We start from the raw sequence: 17,364 nt of genomic DNA, 5'->3' as shown, positions 1-17,364 counted from the left end.
ATGCTGCCGATCCACTTCAATTGAAAACCCACTTTTTTAAATCGTTATCGTTATCGCTGCCAGTGGAAAAGGGCCTTAACTTGGGAATTGTCCTAAATGGCGGTAAGATCAAAATATGGGCGTAATTTGGCCGTAAAGTGCTTGATGAATCAGGCCCATTGTGCTTTCCCTGGAGCCCGGATTTTCATTGGTCTGAGATTTAATTAAATGCTGGACTCTCCAGTGGGGTGGGTTTTTGCGGATGTATTTCCGCAATATTCATAGATGTATTCATGAATGTATAAATTACAAGTAAAACACCCTAATGGCAATAACGACCTCCAGGTCGACAACGCTTCTAAATACGGCATTCACTTGTCGTCGTCAAGTTGGCACAATAGATCCGAAGGAAAATGCGGGAGACAACTTCCGTCTTGTGTTGCTGCTTTCACACTCACTCACATAGCTCTGCGCTGCCTCCCTTGTGGCTTTCACAGGACCTGAGCGTGACATGAGGCATCAGGCGTGACTGACTGACTCACTCACGGACATGAGCTGTCGGCTTTCATACTAATTGTGACCTGACGGTCGCAATAATACTAGAAAACCGCAGATCTCTGCCAGGCCTGCTCATGTATAGCCAGTTGACTGGACGAACGGTTCTCAAGATTATGCGAAGGACGGACAGACAGAGAGACAGACAGACAGACAGACAGACAGAGAGACAGCTAGACAGACAGCTAGACAGACAGACAGACAGACAGTCCTTACACCCCGGTGTGCCCGGCATTCTCACCTGTGTCGGTGACGTGACTCTGGGAGCGCCTGACTGGCTTGCGCGGCACGCTCAGCTCCATCAGGGCCTCCGCCGCCTTGGGGGCGGAGTCTCTCGCGCCGCCGCTCTCCCGGTCGCCCGACGGCGGCCGTGACGGCGTCCTCGACCTGCCCCGCCCCCCTCCTCCTCCTTCTCCAGCCCCTCCCTTTTCCCTTGGCCCCTCCCCTTTCCCGTGCACCCTTGTGTCCTTCAGCAGCACTGTGGCGCCGACGGTCTGACCGCTCCCCGGGGCTGGGCCTGTCACAAGTATTACATAATGGTCTATAATATCTATAATAAATATCTGACATAATCGTCATAATCGTTTCCATGTTGAAAAATGTTCATATATTATCTTCAAACACTTAAACAAATCGTGGAAATAGCAGATCTACAAGCTCACAACCGGCTATTTCCACTATCAATGTTTTTTTTGTTTTTGTTTAAGTATCCACAAGTGTCCAGTGTCCCATGAACCCTTGCGTGAAAGTGGGCATCACTTCCCATGTTCCCCTTAGTTGTTTAATTCTGACTGGTTGCTGTGCTACTGTCACACCTGAATCTCTGCATGGTGATTACATGGTGCTTGTTCAGTGATTTGAATCAGCTGTGTGGAGCACATTTTTCCCCAGTAAGCTTGATGGGAAACTTGTGGATCAAGTTGTCAAACATGTCAGTAATTGCTTTGTATATTTAGGTTATTAGTCATATCTGCCATGTGCAAATTCAAAGCCTAAAAGCCAAACAGAAATGTAATTGTCAACAACAAAAAACATAATTAAATTGTTAATCACAATTATTTGAGTGACAATGAATCGTCATGTAAAATGTCATAACCGTGACAGCCCTACCTGTGGCTGCTGCTGCTGGCCGGCTGCTCTGTACTGAGGCTTGATCTGAGTAGTCAGGGTAGGCTGGGTAGTCGGGGTACTCTGGGTACTCTGGGTATTCTGGGTATTCTGGGTATTCTGGGTACTCCGGGTAGTCTGTTGGGTCTGGGGGGAAGGGGTCGGTCTGCATGGCAGAGTCCGTGGTCGACTTGGTGGTCTTGGTGGACTTTTTAGACTTGGTAGATTTGAAGGATTTGGAAGATTTGGAGGATTTGGTGGACTTGGCACTGCTGGGTCGCGAGCGGCCCTCTGTGGTAGGCCTGGACAATGAACCCAAAACACATCAAGACCCACATCTAGAACCAATAACCTTAGGTTAATAAAATAACCAAGAAGCAATATATAACATTTTCATGTAATCGACAAAAAAAGTATTCTCTCGACTAAATGTATTAGTCTTATTAACTACCGTTGTTTCCTGTTGAGATTGGCACATTTCCTGGGGCAACCTGCCAAGATCACACATGTCACACGGGTCTTTTTTCTTTTTTACTCTAAAAAAAGCGGTGCATTTGAAACTACATTGCAGTGCACATCATGGGGTGATCACTGCTTGCCTCCTGTGAATTGGTTACTTTTATTTTATTTATTTTTGTTGCTGAGTGAGGTCAGCAGACAAAGTGATGTGAGTGAGAGGAAAAAAACCTGGGTGAAATATGCCAATCTCAACAGGAAACAACAGTGCAAATAAAAAATGTGTCACCAAATAGTAGCCTTGGCTTTTGGATACGCAAAAAACAATAGGCTGAAGAAACTCAAATAATATCCCGGATGGTGCCAAATTAGGCTGAAGAAACTGCAAATAATTGCCCCGGCTTTTATTTGGGGCGCCGGCGGTGATTTGAACCGGATTTTAACATGCAAAATGTGATAATACCCCGGCTACAATTTGCGCCCGCCACCCAGGCTACTATTCGGTGATATGCAGTAACTGAAAAGCTCACAACGTGTCGCATAGCTATGAACTATTAAACAGACTAAAACAATCGTTCATTAATAAGTACGGCCAAAGTGTTAAATAATCGTGACTGGAGTCATAATTATCATCCGGCCCTACTCTGTGGCGATGTCGTCGTCTTCCACCATGTCGGAGCCGAAGACGGGAGGGAAGGAGAGACCACTGTAGGAGCTCAGCGGGGTCTCGGAAGACAAGGAGGACACGGAGGAGCAGGAGTCATGTGGGGAGGACGCAGGAACCCCGTTGGCCACTGTGGGGGAGGGGGAGGGGGAAGGGCCTTCTGACCCTGACAACAACACAAAAGGAGATTGTAAATAATTATGAATCAATCGAGTTTAACTCCAGACAAATACGTTATGAAACGGACATGTGATCATTGTTAACAATACAATACAATACATTGCCTCGATGAAATGGTCACAACGTTACACAGAGAGTAAAGTCTCAATATGTGTTTGATCTGTCATGGTTCAGCCTTGGTGCCGAATGACACCTGAAGGTGGAGTCTTCTTTTTTTTCACAGTCAATCTTTTTTTATGTGTCATAACTTTGTGTTGATATGGCACACTTGACTATCAAAACATTTAAACATGACCCTTGTTAAAAGTGTTGCCGACCTGACAGATAGATGACTGAAGTCACAGGCTTAAAACATTACGTTTAAGAGCCACGCCGTTTCCCAGTAGTCAGGGGATATCTTCAGAAATGGTGTCAAATCCTGGAATAAATTCCTTACCAAAAGATTTCTTCACGAATGTGTTTGTAAAGGTGTCTAGTAACACATCTCACAAAGACTGAAATTCAGTTTCCCTAGGAGAATCCTTGATAGCTGATGAAAGTTGGGGTCCCATTAAGTTAACTATACAGGATAAAACACACCAAAATAAATATGCTTTAAGTAGCATGTGAGGGGTCAAACTTGGGGTTCTTCATGATTCTGAATCCATTGCAAGCATTTGTTTTGCACGAAAAACATTCCTTGGGCTAAAAACGGCCCCACAAAAATATGGTTTAGTGATGAGTCATCACTTTTCACAGTTTTGTCGGAACCGCCTTTACCCCAAGGAATGTTTTTCGTGCAAAACAAATGCTTGCAATGGATTCAGAATCATGAAAAACCCCTAGTTTGACCCCTCACATGTTAGTTAAAGCATATTTATTTTGGTGTGTTTTGTCCTGTATAGTTAACTTAATGGGACCCCAACTTTCATCAGCTATCAAGGATTCTCCTGGGGAAACTGAATCTCAGTCTTTGTGAGATGTGTTACTAGACACCTTTACAAACACATTGGTGAAGAAATCTTCTGGTAAGGAATTTATTCCAGAACTTTATAAGATATCCCCTGACTACAGAGTTCCACATGATCCTGTTTCCTTTTTTCTTTTTTCTATGTGACCCAAAATGACTCTGCATGTTAAGGAATAAACAGAGCCAGCGACCCAGCCGTCGGGTCATGCTCCATTCCATTCGACTGCATCTGCCTTTGAGCACATCCAGATTAATCCCCCACATTTTCCAGACCCAATCATATCAAATTGAAATAAGAGGGAATTAGACAGCTGTGGAGAAAATGACAATCTGAACATAAGTTGGACCCATGTGACCAGTGTTCTACTTTTTGTAAGATTTTTTCCAAACGGCACAACAACGCAACAGTGCACTTGTAATGGGAAACTAGAATTCCACTTTTTCCTCCTTAAATCCTATAAAACTGTCAGGGTTTTAATACATACCCATTCCAATCCCTTCTTGTTATAGTTACAGTCCTGGCTGAAAGTATTGGCACCCTTTGTTTAAAAAAAAAAAAAAAAAAAAAATACAACACACAATCTTCTAGATTGTGCACAGTGAAGGAACATCAAGGTCTCTGGAGATGGACTTGGAGCCTTCAGAATGTCCATGCTTGGCTACAATCTGACCTCTGACCTCCAGACAATTCTCTCCTTTTTTATTTGGTCCATGCTCAGTGTGTGACACAAAACAGCAGAATGAGGGATTTACTCAATTTAAACTGGGTGGATTAGTGCTTACTAAAGAAGTCAACTTGGACTCACCACAGGTGAGTTCCAGGTGAATGGCCTGCTTGAAATTCAAGTACAGTGTATTTAAGTACTGCACGATGATACTGTATGTATGCAAGTTTCTTTGTAGAATGAGCTAGGATTCTGTATTTATTCTAGTTTTATGTTGTGTTCCTCTGCAAACCAAATACTGTATGTTGATGCAAAATATGTTTTCAATTGCCAAGCTTCTGGAAGATTCTTTTTTTCTGTTTTACAAATGCAAGGGTGCCAATACTTTTAGCCACGACTGTAAGTTCTAATGGTTGTGTCATCCTCTGTTTAACCGCAACATCATCTGTACAACTAAGCTATACTTGGTTAAAATCATTGTTTGTGATTATTGTTGTTGTTGTTGTGGACATACATTGGTTGATCCAGCTGTATTCTGCCACCATCTCCTTAAATGCAGGGTATCGACCGGCCTCCTGTAGGGATACATCATATTTCAATGAAATGAATTCATGGGATCCAGCAACAACATTGGCTAGTCAACATCATCATATAGCCTTCATTATAAGCAATTCATCATTTCGGGAGCTACACATACTTCAAGCTACCTCTGTAACTTTCCTGTTAAGGTACAGTTGCTCTCCACATTTCTGGACATTTTTGAATAGAAACACATATGTGTTTCTATTAAAAAATGTCCACAAAAAGCGTAAAATAATTATCACATAATGTATGTGTTATATTCTTTTATAAAATATTTCTGAAACATTATTTTTATTTTAGCATCCGTTTTTCAAGAAAAAGTTGACTATAGCTCCTTTAAGTACATTTTAATGCCAACACTTTCATACTTGTACATTTTGAATTCTGGACTTTTACTTGTAACAGATTAAAATTGATACCTTTACTTAAAGGAGTAGTTCACCCCCAAAATGACTTTTTTTTCTATTGATTAGTCACGCCATGGAGAGTAGAGTTCAATAATATTTTTAGTCCTTTGTTGCATTCCTAAGACAAAAAAGTGATAACAATAAATGTACCCCCATTCGTTCCCGATGGGGACCCGTTTCGAAACGGGTCCCCATCCGTAATCAATGGGGGTAAATTTACTCGAATCAAATTTTTGTCTTAGGACTGTGACAAAAACCAAAAAATATTATTGAACTCTACTCTCCATGGCATGAGTAATCAATAGAAAAAAAGTCATTTTGGGGGTGAACTACTCCTTTAAGTAAAGAATGTGAGTACTTTTTCCACCTCTGGTTTTGACCGTCAGATAGCAGCGGGCTTGTTGTTGAAAAAAAAACATCAAGCCGTAGGCTATTTTTAGCACCATAGTAGCCGCTGTTGCTGTTGTCTCTCAGGTGCATTCAGCAACTTTTGTTTTCACACCTTCCAACTGACTGATGCAGTGAGTTTCAAAACTCAACAAATCACTTGCTCAACCTTCATGAAATGTAGCAGGAATTTGCCACAGCACTGAGAATAATGGAAACATAACCTTGATGTCATTGTTTTTAGTTTCTGGACCTTGGGGACTTGGCTGACCTTTTTGTAGGCCAGGGGTCTTTAAAGAGGTGGTGCCATGATTCCCCCCCCCCCCCCCCTCTAAAACATGATTATCAGGTATTATGATTATACTAGGAGGAAGATTTTTTCCAAAAAAGTATACAGAAAGAGTTAGAATTGGGTTTTTATGTGGCCACACCCCCAGTTCATTAAGTATGCATGGATGGCATGGTGGGTGGTGACCCAGCTGATATAGCCACACCCCACAGTGTTGGGTGAATGGCAATTGGGGAGGAGTTGATACTGTGACACACTTAGTATCTGTGTTTTTTAACTGACACTTTTGACCACAAGGTGGCAGCCTCCAAGAGAAAACAAACAAATACTAAGAGAATACATCATTTCTCAAAAAAAAAAAAAACACATCAGGGGGTCTAATGAAGTACTTTCAACCTCCTAGACACATGAAAAACAGAAAAAGTACAAAACTATGGCACCACCTCTTTAACGTTTTCAGGCCAAGAACGACTTAGTTGAGAGAGAGATGAAGCAGGGACCCCCACAACCTTTTCAAAGATTCCATATAGTTTCATTGTTTGACAGCACAATCATCAGTGTATTTTGGATTCTTGTCAATTGGTGTTTTCAGATATTTAATCACTTGAAATGTCAATTTCAATTTGTGTTTAGTCTGCTCTTTTTCCCCTCTACACCAAAACTCTTCTGCGAGGCGTTGTGAGCTTGTAGATCTGCTATTTTTGGCTAAAGTTCACAGAATATGGACGCTAGGGTTCAAATAAAAAAGGAGAAAAAAAAGGTTTCTATATCACTCAAAGATTTGGAGGACCCCCTGTAGTAACTCTGAAGACCACCCTAGGGGTCCCGGACCCCCTGTTGAAGACCCATGTTGTAGGCTATTGAGATGGGGAGGGGCAGAGTGGGACTGGGATATGCATTTGTGCACAAACCATAAAAATAAACTAACGAATCCCTACTGTATTCCTTGCCAGTAGCATACAGACACTCTACATTTGCTTCACACTTACAACCTGCCATCCCTGTTTTGGGCATGTCATTTGAGGCACATCCTTTTTTTCTTTTTTTATAGTGAAAATAACAAATCTACATCTCACAAACACGTGTTCCTTTTAGGCAGGGTGTTTAACTGTACTTGTACTATACTACATTTCTATTGTATTGACTATACTTGTACTGTTCTCCATTTTTGTCTAGTAAAATAATCAATCAATCAATCAAGTCCCCCCCCACAGATCAGGAACGCTAGGGTTCATGTGGTGAAGGTCAAAGGTCAACGCCACTCACTCCCGAGGTCCCCTGGCGTCATCAAGGGTTTTCAGCCGAGCAGGTGCGCGTCGGCGTTTAGTAACCCTAGCCCGGTGATGCTGAGCCATAATGGGCTCTAACGCATTAGGATCTGGGATTATTTGATACTTTAGCTATTGAAAAAGTGCCGTGCTGCAAGCTTTTTTTTTTTTTTTATTGTGAAAATGTGTGCAAATCTTTGAATATATATTTTTCAAAGCAAACTTTTGTAACTCAAATCTCTGCTTCTGGGGGGGGGGTCCCTGGAACAACATTATTTTGAGATGGGGGGTCTCTGGCCAAACACATGTAATTTTGGGGGTCCTTGACATGAAAAAAGATTGAGAAACACTTTTCAAAAACCTTAGAAGGATTTTAGAAGTCATTTGTAGAATCGGGTAAAAAAAAATATTCAAAGACTTGCACAAAAATGTTCGAGATTTTTCAAAAAATAGCAGACCTACGAGCTCGCAGCGCGGCACTCGGTGCTGCGCTGCGAGCTCGTAGATCTGCTATTTTTTTTAACAGTTAAAGCATAAAACAACGGTTAAATGCGTTCCAGGTCTTACTGAGCTAACGCAGGGCTTTGGTCGAAACGCATAAAACAAGCGTTTCTGCTGATCATAACCCGATCCCCGCCGGCCGCTGAATAATGAACGCCGTGCCTGACGGTTCCTCACCGCGCGGGAACCTGAGATCACGGGGAGTAAAACGAGTACGCAGGAATGTCCGCGCGAACGCCACCCTCTCAAACGCACGTGCAACGCGCACACACAGGCACACACAGGCAAGCATGCACGCGCGTGCGCGCAAGCACACACACGCACGCACGCACGCACGCACGCACGCACGCACGCACGCACGCACGCACGCACGCACGCACGCACGCACACACACACACACACAGTGGTGTAAAGTAACTCAGTACATTTACGTGAGTACTGTACTTGAGTACAATGCTATTTTCAAACTTTACTTTACTTTTGGTACTTTTAAGTACATTTTGATGCCAACACTTTCATACTTTTACTCAAGTAGGTACATTCTGAATTCCTGACTTGTACTTGTAACAGAGTATTTATATATTACAGCATTGATACTTTTACTTAAGTAAAATCAAATATGTGAATACTTTTTCCACCACTGACACTGGCACACACACACACGCACACACACGAACGTGCACACACACAACTGCACGATGATACGTGGTGCAACCTTGCACGTTGTATACACACACACACACACACACACACTCTGTCTCACTCCCCCTTAAAGTGCCCGCGTTGATTAAGGCTCTGTGACGATGATTAATGCTTCGGAGCACTAAGAGTCGCCCCATCAATTAAGCCTACTATGTATACCTCTGAAGCACTTTAATCACACAGCAGAATGTGTTTAGTTTAGTCTGGGGTTGAAAAAAAAATGGTCATACTCTCTCATAGAGCATCTACCTGGGCGGGCATGTCCTGGATTGAAGGGCAGGAAGGTGCTGCTTGGTGCTTAAATCCGGGAAAGCATCTGTGACTATATATTGTCACTGTGGGGCAGAAACCTCGTATCTCCAAATTTCAAATTTGTACATTTTTTCACAAAGCAAAGCCCTGCTTCATCTGTCATCATACAAGGCTGTCGCACAAAAGTAGTGAAAACAACAGATCTACAAGCACACAACGCCTCACACCGCGAGGCGCTGTGTGCTTGTAGATCTGCTGTTTTCACTAGTTTAAATCATTTTAAAAATGATAAATACAAAATAAACGGTTTTGGACATACAAGGTTTCCACCCGACAACGACGATATATATGTGTGTGTGTGTGTGTGTGTGTGTGTGTGTGTGTGCGTGTGTGTGTAATGCCCAGGGTTCAAACCCAGGTCTCCCGCATGAAAGTTCAACATCTTAACCATCAGACCAAAGGGATATATATCCCTGTGGACTGAGGGAGATACTAGACTTTTGAGGCCATCAGGCTGAGGCAGTGAGTCACTCTGCTACACTCACCCCCCTTTTGACCTACTCCCACAGGGAAACCCGATCCGGGTCAAGGCACCATTGTAATGGCCGGGGTTCGAACCGGGGTCTCCAATGTGAAAGTCCAACATATTAACCATCAGACCAAAGGGATATCCTTGTGGACCGGGGGAGATATACTAGACTTTTTTTTTTCTTTTTTTTAGGCTGAGGCAGTGAGTCACTCTGGTTGGCTCACATTGGTTGGCTATTCGAAAAGTTGGCTATTCTAGTTTAGAAAAATCGTGTGCAAATCTTTGAATGTATAGTGAAATAATTTGCTTCTGGGGGTCCCTGGAACAAAAATATTTTGAGATGGGGTCCGCAGCCAAATACATATACCTGTACCTTGACATGGATAGAGTTTGAGAACGAGGATTTAAAACAGTGTTTCTCAAACTTTCAAATTCCAAGGTCTCCCCAGAACTCTTGACAGTGTACAAATGGAACTAACGGGTTCATTTGGTTCCATTTTACACTGTCAGAGTTACGGACTTTACACTGTCAGAGTTACAGACTTTACACTGTCAGAGTTATAGAAGGAGTAGTTCACCCCCAAAATCTTTATTTTTTTATTTATTACTCATGCAATGGAGACTTGAGTTCAATAATATTTTTTAGTTTTTTGTCACATTCCTAAGACAATAATTTGATTACAATAAATGTACCCCCATTGATTCCAGATGCATTCGGGTCCCCATCTGGAATCAGTGGGGGTAGATTTACTATAATCAATTTGTCTTAGGAATGCGACAAATACAAATATATATATATATATATATATATATATATATATATATATATATATATATATATTTATATATATATATATATATATATATATTGAACTCAAGTCTCCATGCTATGAGTAATCAATAGAAAAAAAGTCATTTTGGGGCTGAACTACTCCTTTAAGGGGTTAAGGCACTGAGGAATTGACTTTCACCTTCCCTGCCAGTGCATCTGGAGGACAGGGTAGAAAGTGAGAAACCCTACTAACCATCCTCACGTCACTGGGTATTTCCAGTTTCCATGCGGCGGAAAGCCTGGTTTTTGTTCCAAATTGACCCGCGTGATCCGATCCAGAGGTCTCTCCATATCCGGTCATTTGTGTACGGTAGCTTCAGACGTTAGCGTGTGAGCAGCTCGTCTTGGGTGACTAACAAGTGCTGTACTGTAAGTACTGGGGAGCTGATGGTAGGTGTGGCGCTCCACCTGAGCGATCCATCTGTCAGGGGAATGGCGCGTGTATTGAAAGGAGATAGATGATCTTGTTCCTCAGCTGATACAGACAATAAGCCACTTGACCTACTTACTTACTTAAAGAGGTGGTTTTGTATGTGTCTATGGAGTTAACGTTAATCTAATAGACCTCCAGGTGGGGTTGTAATGTGCACATTTGTCTTCCCTCCCTGTGTATTTTTGGTTACTTCCTGAAAGCTGAAAGCCTCTGAGTCAAAAGGCCCATTTGAAAAACACAGATTATACACCCAACACTTTGGGTGTGCCTAACTTCAGCTGGGTCACCACCCACCATGACAACCAGGCATACTTAATGAACTGGTGGGTGTGGCCACATAAAAACCTAATTTTAACTCTTTCTGTACACTTTTTGGGAAAATAATCTTCCTCCTAGTAGCACTACTTCATCACACACAAGTGTCACACAAAAGTAGTGAAAATAGCTGATCTGCTATCTTCACTATTTTAAAATGAATAAATATCATAAATACAATACAAACGGTTTGGGACATACAAGGTTCCCACCGACAATAATGCCCCTGTAGTAACTCTGAGTTCCCCCTAGGGGAAGACCCCTGGGTGGCAGTGGCTCAGTGGTAGAGAAACCGTCATTAGAACAAAGAGGTTCCCAAAGGGTTCCTAGTTCGATCCCGGGCTCCCCAGAGTTAGTGTCGAAGAGTCCTTGAGCAAGACTCTGAACCCCTAGTTGCTCCCGGTGAGCAGGTTGATGCCTTGCATGGTTTCCTCCACCATCAGTGTATGAATGTGTGTGTGAATGGGTGAATGTAATGCCCAATCTTTGTAAAGCGCCTTGGATAAAGGCACTGTATAAAGGCACCATTTACAATTTAGCCCTTCTACCAAACGCCCATCAACAACATGGCTCCTCACCCTGATGGCCAGCGCCACGTGGGTGTGGCTCCTCAGGACCTCCACTGCGTTGGAGTGGGTGATGTCATCAAAGCTCACCCCGTTGGCTGCCAGGATCTGGTCGCCCATCTTGAGGCCGTTCTGCTCGGCTAACCCTCCGGGGTCCATCCTGAAGACAATGCAATACAATACATTACAATACAATACATCAGGGGTCTTCAACATTTTCAGGCCAAGGACCCCTTAGTTGAGAGAGAGATGAAGCAGGGACCTCCACAACCTTTTCATGGAATCCATATAGTTTCAATGTTTGACAGCAGTGTATTTTGGATTCATGTCAATTTGTGTTTTGAAATATTTAACCACTTGAACCATCAATACTTAATAAACTTGAACTTTCATTCTGTACTTAGTCTGCTCTTTTTCCCATCTACACCAAAGCTCTTTGCCGAAAATAGCCGATCTAGATCTTCTATTTTTGGCTAAAGTTCTCAGAATATGGAGGCTAGGATTCAAGTAACCTCGCCTCACCAGGCTTTCCTTAGAGAAAGCCTGGTATTTGATAACTAAACAGGTCGTCTGATCCGGTCTAGACCGGATGATATCTTCCGTCATTTTGTATTCAAAACGGACTACACTTTGGCCGGAACTACCGACCGGAATCAGTTTTATCCCAGTTAGCGCATGCGCAAAAACAGGTTAAAACTGATTCCGGTCGGTAGTTCCGGCCAAATTGTAGTCCGTTTTGAATACAAAATGACGTGGGACGTCATCCGCTCCCGACCGGATCAAAAGCCCGAAATTGGAAGCAATCCCAGGCTAGGATTCAAGTGGTTTGGAGGACCCCCTGTAGTAACTCTGGGGACCCCCTAGGGGTCCCGGACCCCCTGTTGAAGACCCCTGCAATACATTACAAGGCAAGCACACGCACGCACGCACACATGCACCCAAGAAGAGAAGAAAAGACAATATAGTACAAGGTATACACACACACACACACACACACACACACACACACACACACACACACACAGCTCCTTCTAATGGGCATTTGAGCTGCTGCTTTCAACGCAGCCGCAAACTAGACTGCACTGCACTTGTCCTTGTGCACTCATAGCCTTGAAACACAAAGGGTTAGTTAGCTCTTTGTGTTTCTTGTTGGTTGGTGGTGGTGTCAACCAACAACGCTGCTCCCTCATAAACTGGTAACTCAAGTGTTTGATACTGTACAGTATGACACATACCTATGTTAAGATACATGATTACAGTACAGTATATATATAAATGGATGGTACATACTTGGACACATAAATGCCCAGGCCAAACTCTCTCCCTCCTCTGATGTTGAAGCCCAGACAGTGGCGGTCCTCCGGCGTGGTGTAGAGATGAACCGTCCTGCGGAGGGCGCTGTCGGAACTGGCGTCTGACGGCGTCACGCAGCCGTTCTCCTCCACCACCATCCTCCTGTGGATCAGATCCACCCTACATAGGTATATAGCAGTACATTAGACCCACCCTACATACTGTAGGTATATACCATACATTAGATCCACCCTACATTAGATCCACCCTACATAGGTGATAGGTATATAGCAGTACATTAGATCCACCCTACATACTGTAGGTAATATACCAGAGCGTCACTCCCATTCACTTCATGGGGCCAGGTCTTCTACGCACACATCTATTGGCGTATAGTGACAAACGGCGAACCGGAAGTTTACAAAATGCATTGAAGTCTATGAGGTGTAAAGTGACAATGAACCACGTGACCAGCGCTGTTTCTGACCCCGCAGTGGCAGGACTCTCTGATTAGACGACTCTGGTATATACCATATGTACATTAGATCCACCCTACATAGGTATATACCAGTAGGCCTCCGTTAGATCTAATCCTACACAGGTATATGTCAGATTAGGTCTGGCCCCACTCAGTTATTCAAATATTTCAACGGCTCACAAGTCACGAGGAACCAACCAGGGGCCCTGTATGCAAATGTAGGGCGGGCGTATCACCCTTGCGCTACTCTGATCGGTTGTAGGTCTAAGTCAGTTTGAATCTTTTTGTAACTGCCCCTTGGAAAAAGAAATAACACTGACGCTTCAGGGCGACCTCGCCCTAAAGGGTGAGGTTGCGCCAATTCTTGGCCATCTGGCCAGTGATGTATATCGGACCAGTTACCCATATATGGAGATCCATATACTGTATAGTACATCCCTTTTATGCCCATACATCGAGATCCCTGTCTGAACCAGCCGCACAGATATGGGCTGTCTTCCTTCATATATGGGCATTCCCATATCCTGTTGGATCCTGTTAGATATGGGCTTAATATTGATGACATCAGGGATCTCCATATATGGGCATAAAAGGCATTATGTTAGAGTGCTTCCCATGACATCACGACGTACAATATATTATATGCCCATACATGGAGATCTCTATCTGAACCAGCCACACAGATATGGGCCATGTCTTGGCCATCTGGCCAGTGATTGATGACATCAGGGATCTTCATATATGGGCATAAAAGGGATTCTGGGGAATACCCATGTATGGACTTTTACATAGGTGATGTCACCTGTGTTATCACCTGTGATGTCACAGTGATGTGTCAAGGGAACCAACCCATAGACTGTAAAAATGTGTACACACACAGCTTCACAGAGACAAGCTGTGACATTTCTCATGGTGTATGAAACCTGCAGGGTTTCTCAATCTTTCAAATTTCAAGGTCTCCCCTTAACTCTGACTGTATACAAATGGAACCAAATGAACCCGCCAGGGTTCATTTGGTTCCATTTGTTACAGACTTCCATCTGTGACAGACTTGTATGAGTCAATTTAGACCCCCCTAAGGGAACCCCCAGAGTCCCTGGAATCCACTTTGAGAACCAATGTATTACAGTATGTGGTCTCACCACGTGGTCTTCTCGTTGGTGACGCGGATGCCGGGGATCTTGCCCACGCGTCTCACCAGCATCCGCAGCCTGTTGTTCCCCGTCAGGACCTTCACGGCGCTGGCCATGGTGATGCTGTCCAGGTTGACCCCGTTCACCTCCACCAGCTTGTCACCCACACACAGACCAGCCTGCACTGGACGCACAGGGTCAGCACAATAGACACTACGCTAGAAACACTATCACTAGTTCATATATTTTCAAACATTTTCAAAAATAGTGGAAATAGCCAATCTACAAGCTCACAACGTATCGCGACGTGTTGTGAGCTTGTAGATCAGCTATTTCCACTATCAATGTTCTTTTTTAACGTATACCGTTGTTTCCTGTTGAGATTGGCACATTTCCTGGGGCAAGCTGCCAAGATCATGTCACACAGGTCTTTTTTTTTTTTTTTACTCTCAAAAAAGCGGTGCATTTGAAACTACATTGCACATCATGGGGTGATCACTGCTTGCCTCCTGTGAATTGTTTTATTTTTATTTTATTTTATGTTTATTTCGTGTGAGGTCAGTGAGGTCAGCAGACAAAGTGACATGAAACCTGGGTGAATTGTGCCAATCTCAACAGGAAACATCGATAATTGTCAAATATGTCAGTCATTTCTTTGTATGTTTAGGTTATGTGTCATATCTGATGTGCAACTTCAAAGGCTAAAAAACAAGCAGAAATGTAATTGTCAACGGCAAAAACAGAATTAAATCGTTAATCGCAAGACAATTAATCACCATGTAACACACAGGCCTACACTGAACGTACTGCATACATATGTCTAACAGTCTAAATAAACCAGGTGTTCTCAAACTCTCAAATGTTTTGTTGGTGTTGTCTTCTCATTTGGTTTTCCCAAGATTAGTTGAAAATAGCAGATTTACAAGCTTTGGCTGTACAGTAGCCCATATGTTTAAAGTGGTTAAACTGCTTTTGATGCTATATAACTCATTTGGCTGGGGAATCCCCTCAAGGACATCTTGGGGGTTCCCCCGAAACCCAATCTGAGAAGCACTGGCAGTAAACCAACAACAGAAACACACTACAGATCACTAGCTACACACACAGCCTGATGCTCACACGCGCTACGATAACACAGCCGCAAGCAAGCAAGCAAGCAAGCACCACAGACAGCACGTCTACTGTAAAGGGTTATTCATACTCCAAGGCAGGGGTGGGCAATTATTTTTTCCATGGGGCCACATGAACAATATTGTGGAGGGTCGGGCCAAAAGGCAGTGCTCCCCGCACGATATGCTCCCCGCAAACTAAACACGCAGCTTTACATCCACTACTCACCTCACCTTGAAGTATGAATGAGGCCTAAGCCTCCACAGAGACAGTCTCACACGCACACATGCGTGCGCATGCGCCCACACCCTTGTGCCTCCCTCCTGCTAACCTGCGGAGCTGTCGTCTTGCACTTTGCTCACAAAGATGCCGAGGCCGTGTTCGGACCCCCCGCGGACACTGAAGCCCAGGCGACCGATTCGACTCTTCTCCACCGTTATGGTGTAAAGGTCCTCATAGTCCTCCCCACCTGTACAGCACATGCAAACGAAACACACAAAGCTATTCTCTCCAAAGACAATCCTTATTCTGTGGCAAACATTACCAAAAACATAAACATAACAAATCTGCAAGCTCTCTGCGAGGTGAGAGAGATCTTCTATTTTTAGCTCTCCTCAGAATAGAGATGATAGGGTTCAAGTGGTTAATGTAATGTAAACACAATATCACGCAAAGATTTGCCCCCCCCCCTGTAGTAACTCTGAGGACGCCCTAGGGGTCCTGGACCATCTGTTGTAGCAGGGAAGGAGGGGGCCCAGTACAGATCCCTGTTGGACTCCAGTCAAAAAAGTGCAGGCCTATAAGGTTTGAAAACCATAAAAATATATATTTTATATAAATATTGGTCCATAATACGGTTTTATAGAGGTTTTCCAACCCGTTTCAGATGCAATACCAAAATGCCCTTTGTTGTCAACGGGCGCTGTATTTGGGCAAAAATTGGAACGATACCATGATGAGAACCATGTAGAGTCAATCGTAACCTTCTCTGTATCGTTCCAATTTTAGCACCACTTTACTTCATGGTTCCACCTCATATATACAGTCTCAAAAGAATATAGCCTCCCAAAAAGTACCGGCCCCTTCTCGAGGGGCCCAATAGGAAATGAGCCCCCTGTGACATAGAATGGGGCCCGATTTCAAAAGAGTACCGTTCAGACACGCCCATTCAGAAAATCACTGAAATGAAAGGCAAGGCTGAGAGTTAATGAATTGGGTTTTGTTTGGGCTGGAAGAGACACTGGGAAGAAAAAAAACTAAGAAAAAAAAAGAAAAATGTGAAATTCATGGTGAAGTTGTTAAAGCAGGGTAATAGTCTAGTGATTCTGAAAGGTTACCATCGAGGGGTGCGTTGATGAGGATGACCCTGCCCATGGGCGAGCAGGCCTTGCTGGCCACGGGTTGGTGCTGCGTCCTGTGGACGTAGCGCGTGGAGCCCCCTGCAGGCGGGAGGCCCCCTCCATTCGTCATCTCCCTCCAGCCAGAGGGGTGAGAGGAGTGTGCCATGGTGCTCCCCTTCCCTTCATCCAGACAGGGAGCGACCGGGGACACGCCTAGAGAGCACTGGTTCCCAAACAGTGGGTAGAGAAATGTGTCCGCAACCCACAAATGGGTCCCTTAATTTTAGTTTTTCATTATTATTTTTCAATAAACACTCCCAAAAAAGCAAATTATTTTACGAATTAAAAAAAAAAAAAACTAAAAAAGTTTCCGTAAGTTCATTAAGAAATAA

General features: G+C 43.6%; 1 protein-coding gene across 1 annotated transcript in view; it reads right to left on the bottom strand.

Moving 5' to 3' along the window:
* Positions 1–17,138, bottom strand: part of LOC308297458 (PDZ domain-containing protein 7-like) — a gene marked incomplete at both ends in the record, with an annotated part of 72,304 nt that extends 55,166 nt beyond the window's left edge. Inside the window, 9 exons of the mRNA XM_080740864.1 lie at positions 776–1,051; positions 1,645–1,943; positions 2,741–2,891; positions 5,070–5,130; positions 11,631–11,778; positions 12,909–13,091; positions 14,532–14,706; positions 15,964–16,101; positions 16,970–17,138. Coding sequence (XP_080596990.1) covers positions 776–1,051; positions 1,645–1,943; positions 2,741–2,891; positions 5,070–5,130; positions 11,631–11,778; positions 12,909–13,091; positions 14,532–14,706; positions 15,964–16,101; positions 16,970–17,138 — 1,600 coding nt within the window. The remainder of the gene's footprint in view (positions 1–775; positions 1,052–1,644; positions 1,944–2,740; positions 2,892–5,069; positions 5,131–11,630; positions 11,779–12,908; positions 13,092–14,531; positions 14,707–15,963; positions 16,102–16,969) is intronic.
* Between the last annotated feature and the right edge of the window lie 226 nt (positions 17,139–17,364).

Source organism: Nannobrachium achirus, assembly GCF_963921795.1.
Source record: "Nannobrachium achirus genome assembly, chromosome: 13".
Lineage (NCBI taxonomy): Eukaryota > Metazoa > Chordata > Actinopteri > Myctophiformes > Myctophidae > Nannobrachium > Nannobrachium achirus.
Note: the sequence above shows the minus strand (reverse complement) of the source record. Positions and strands in the feature narration are given on the sequence as shown.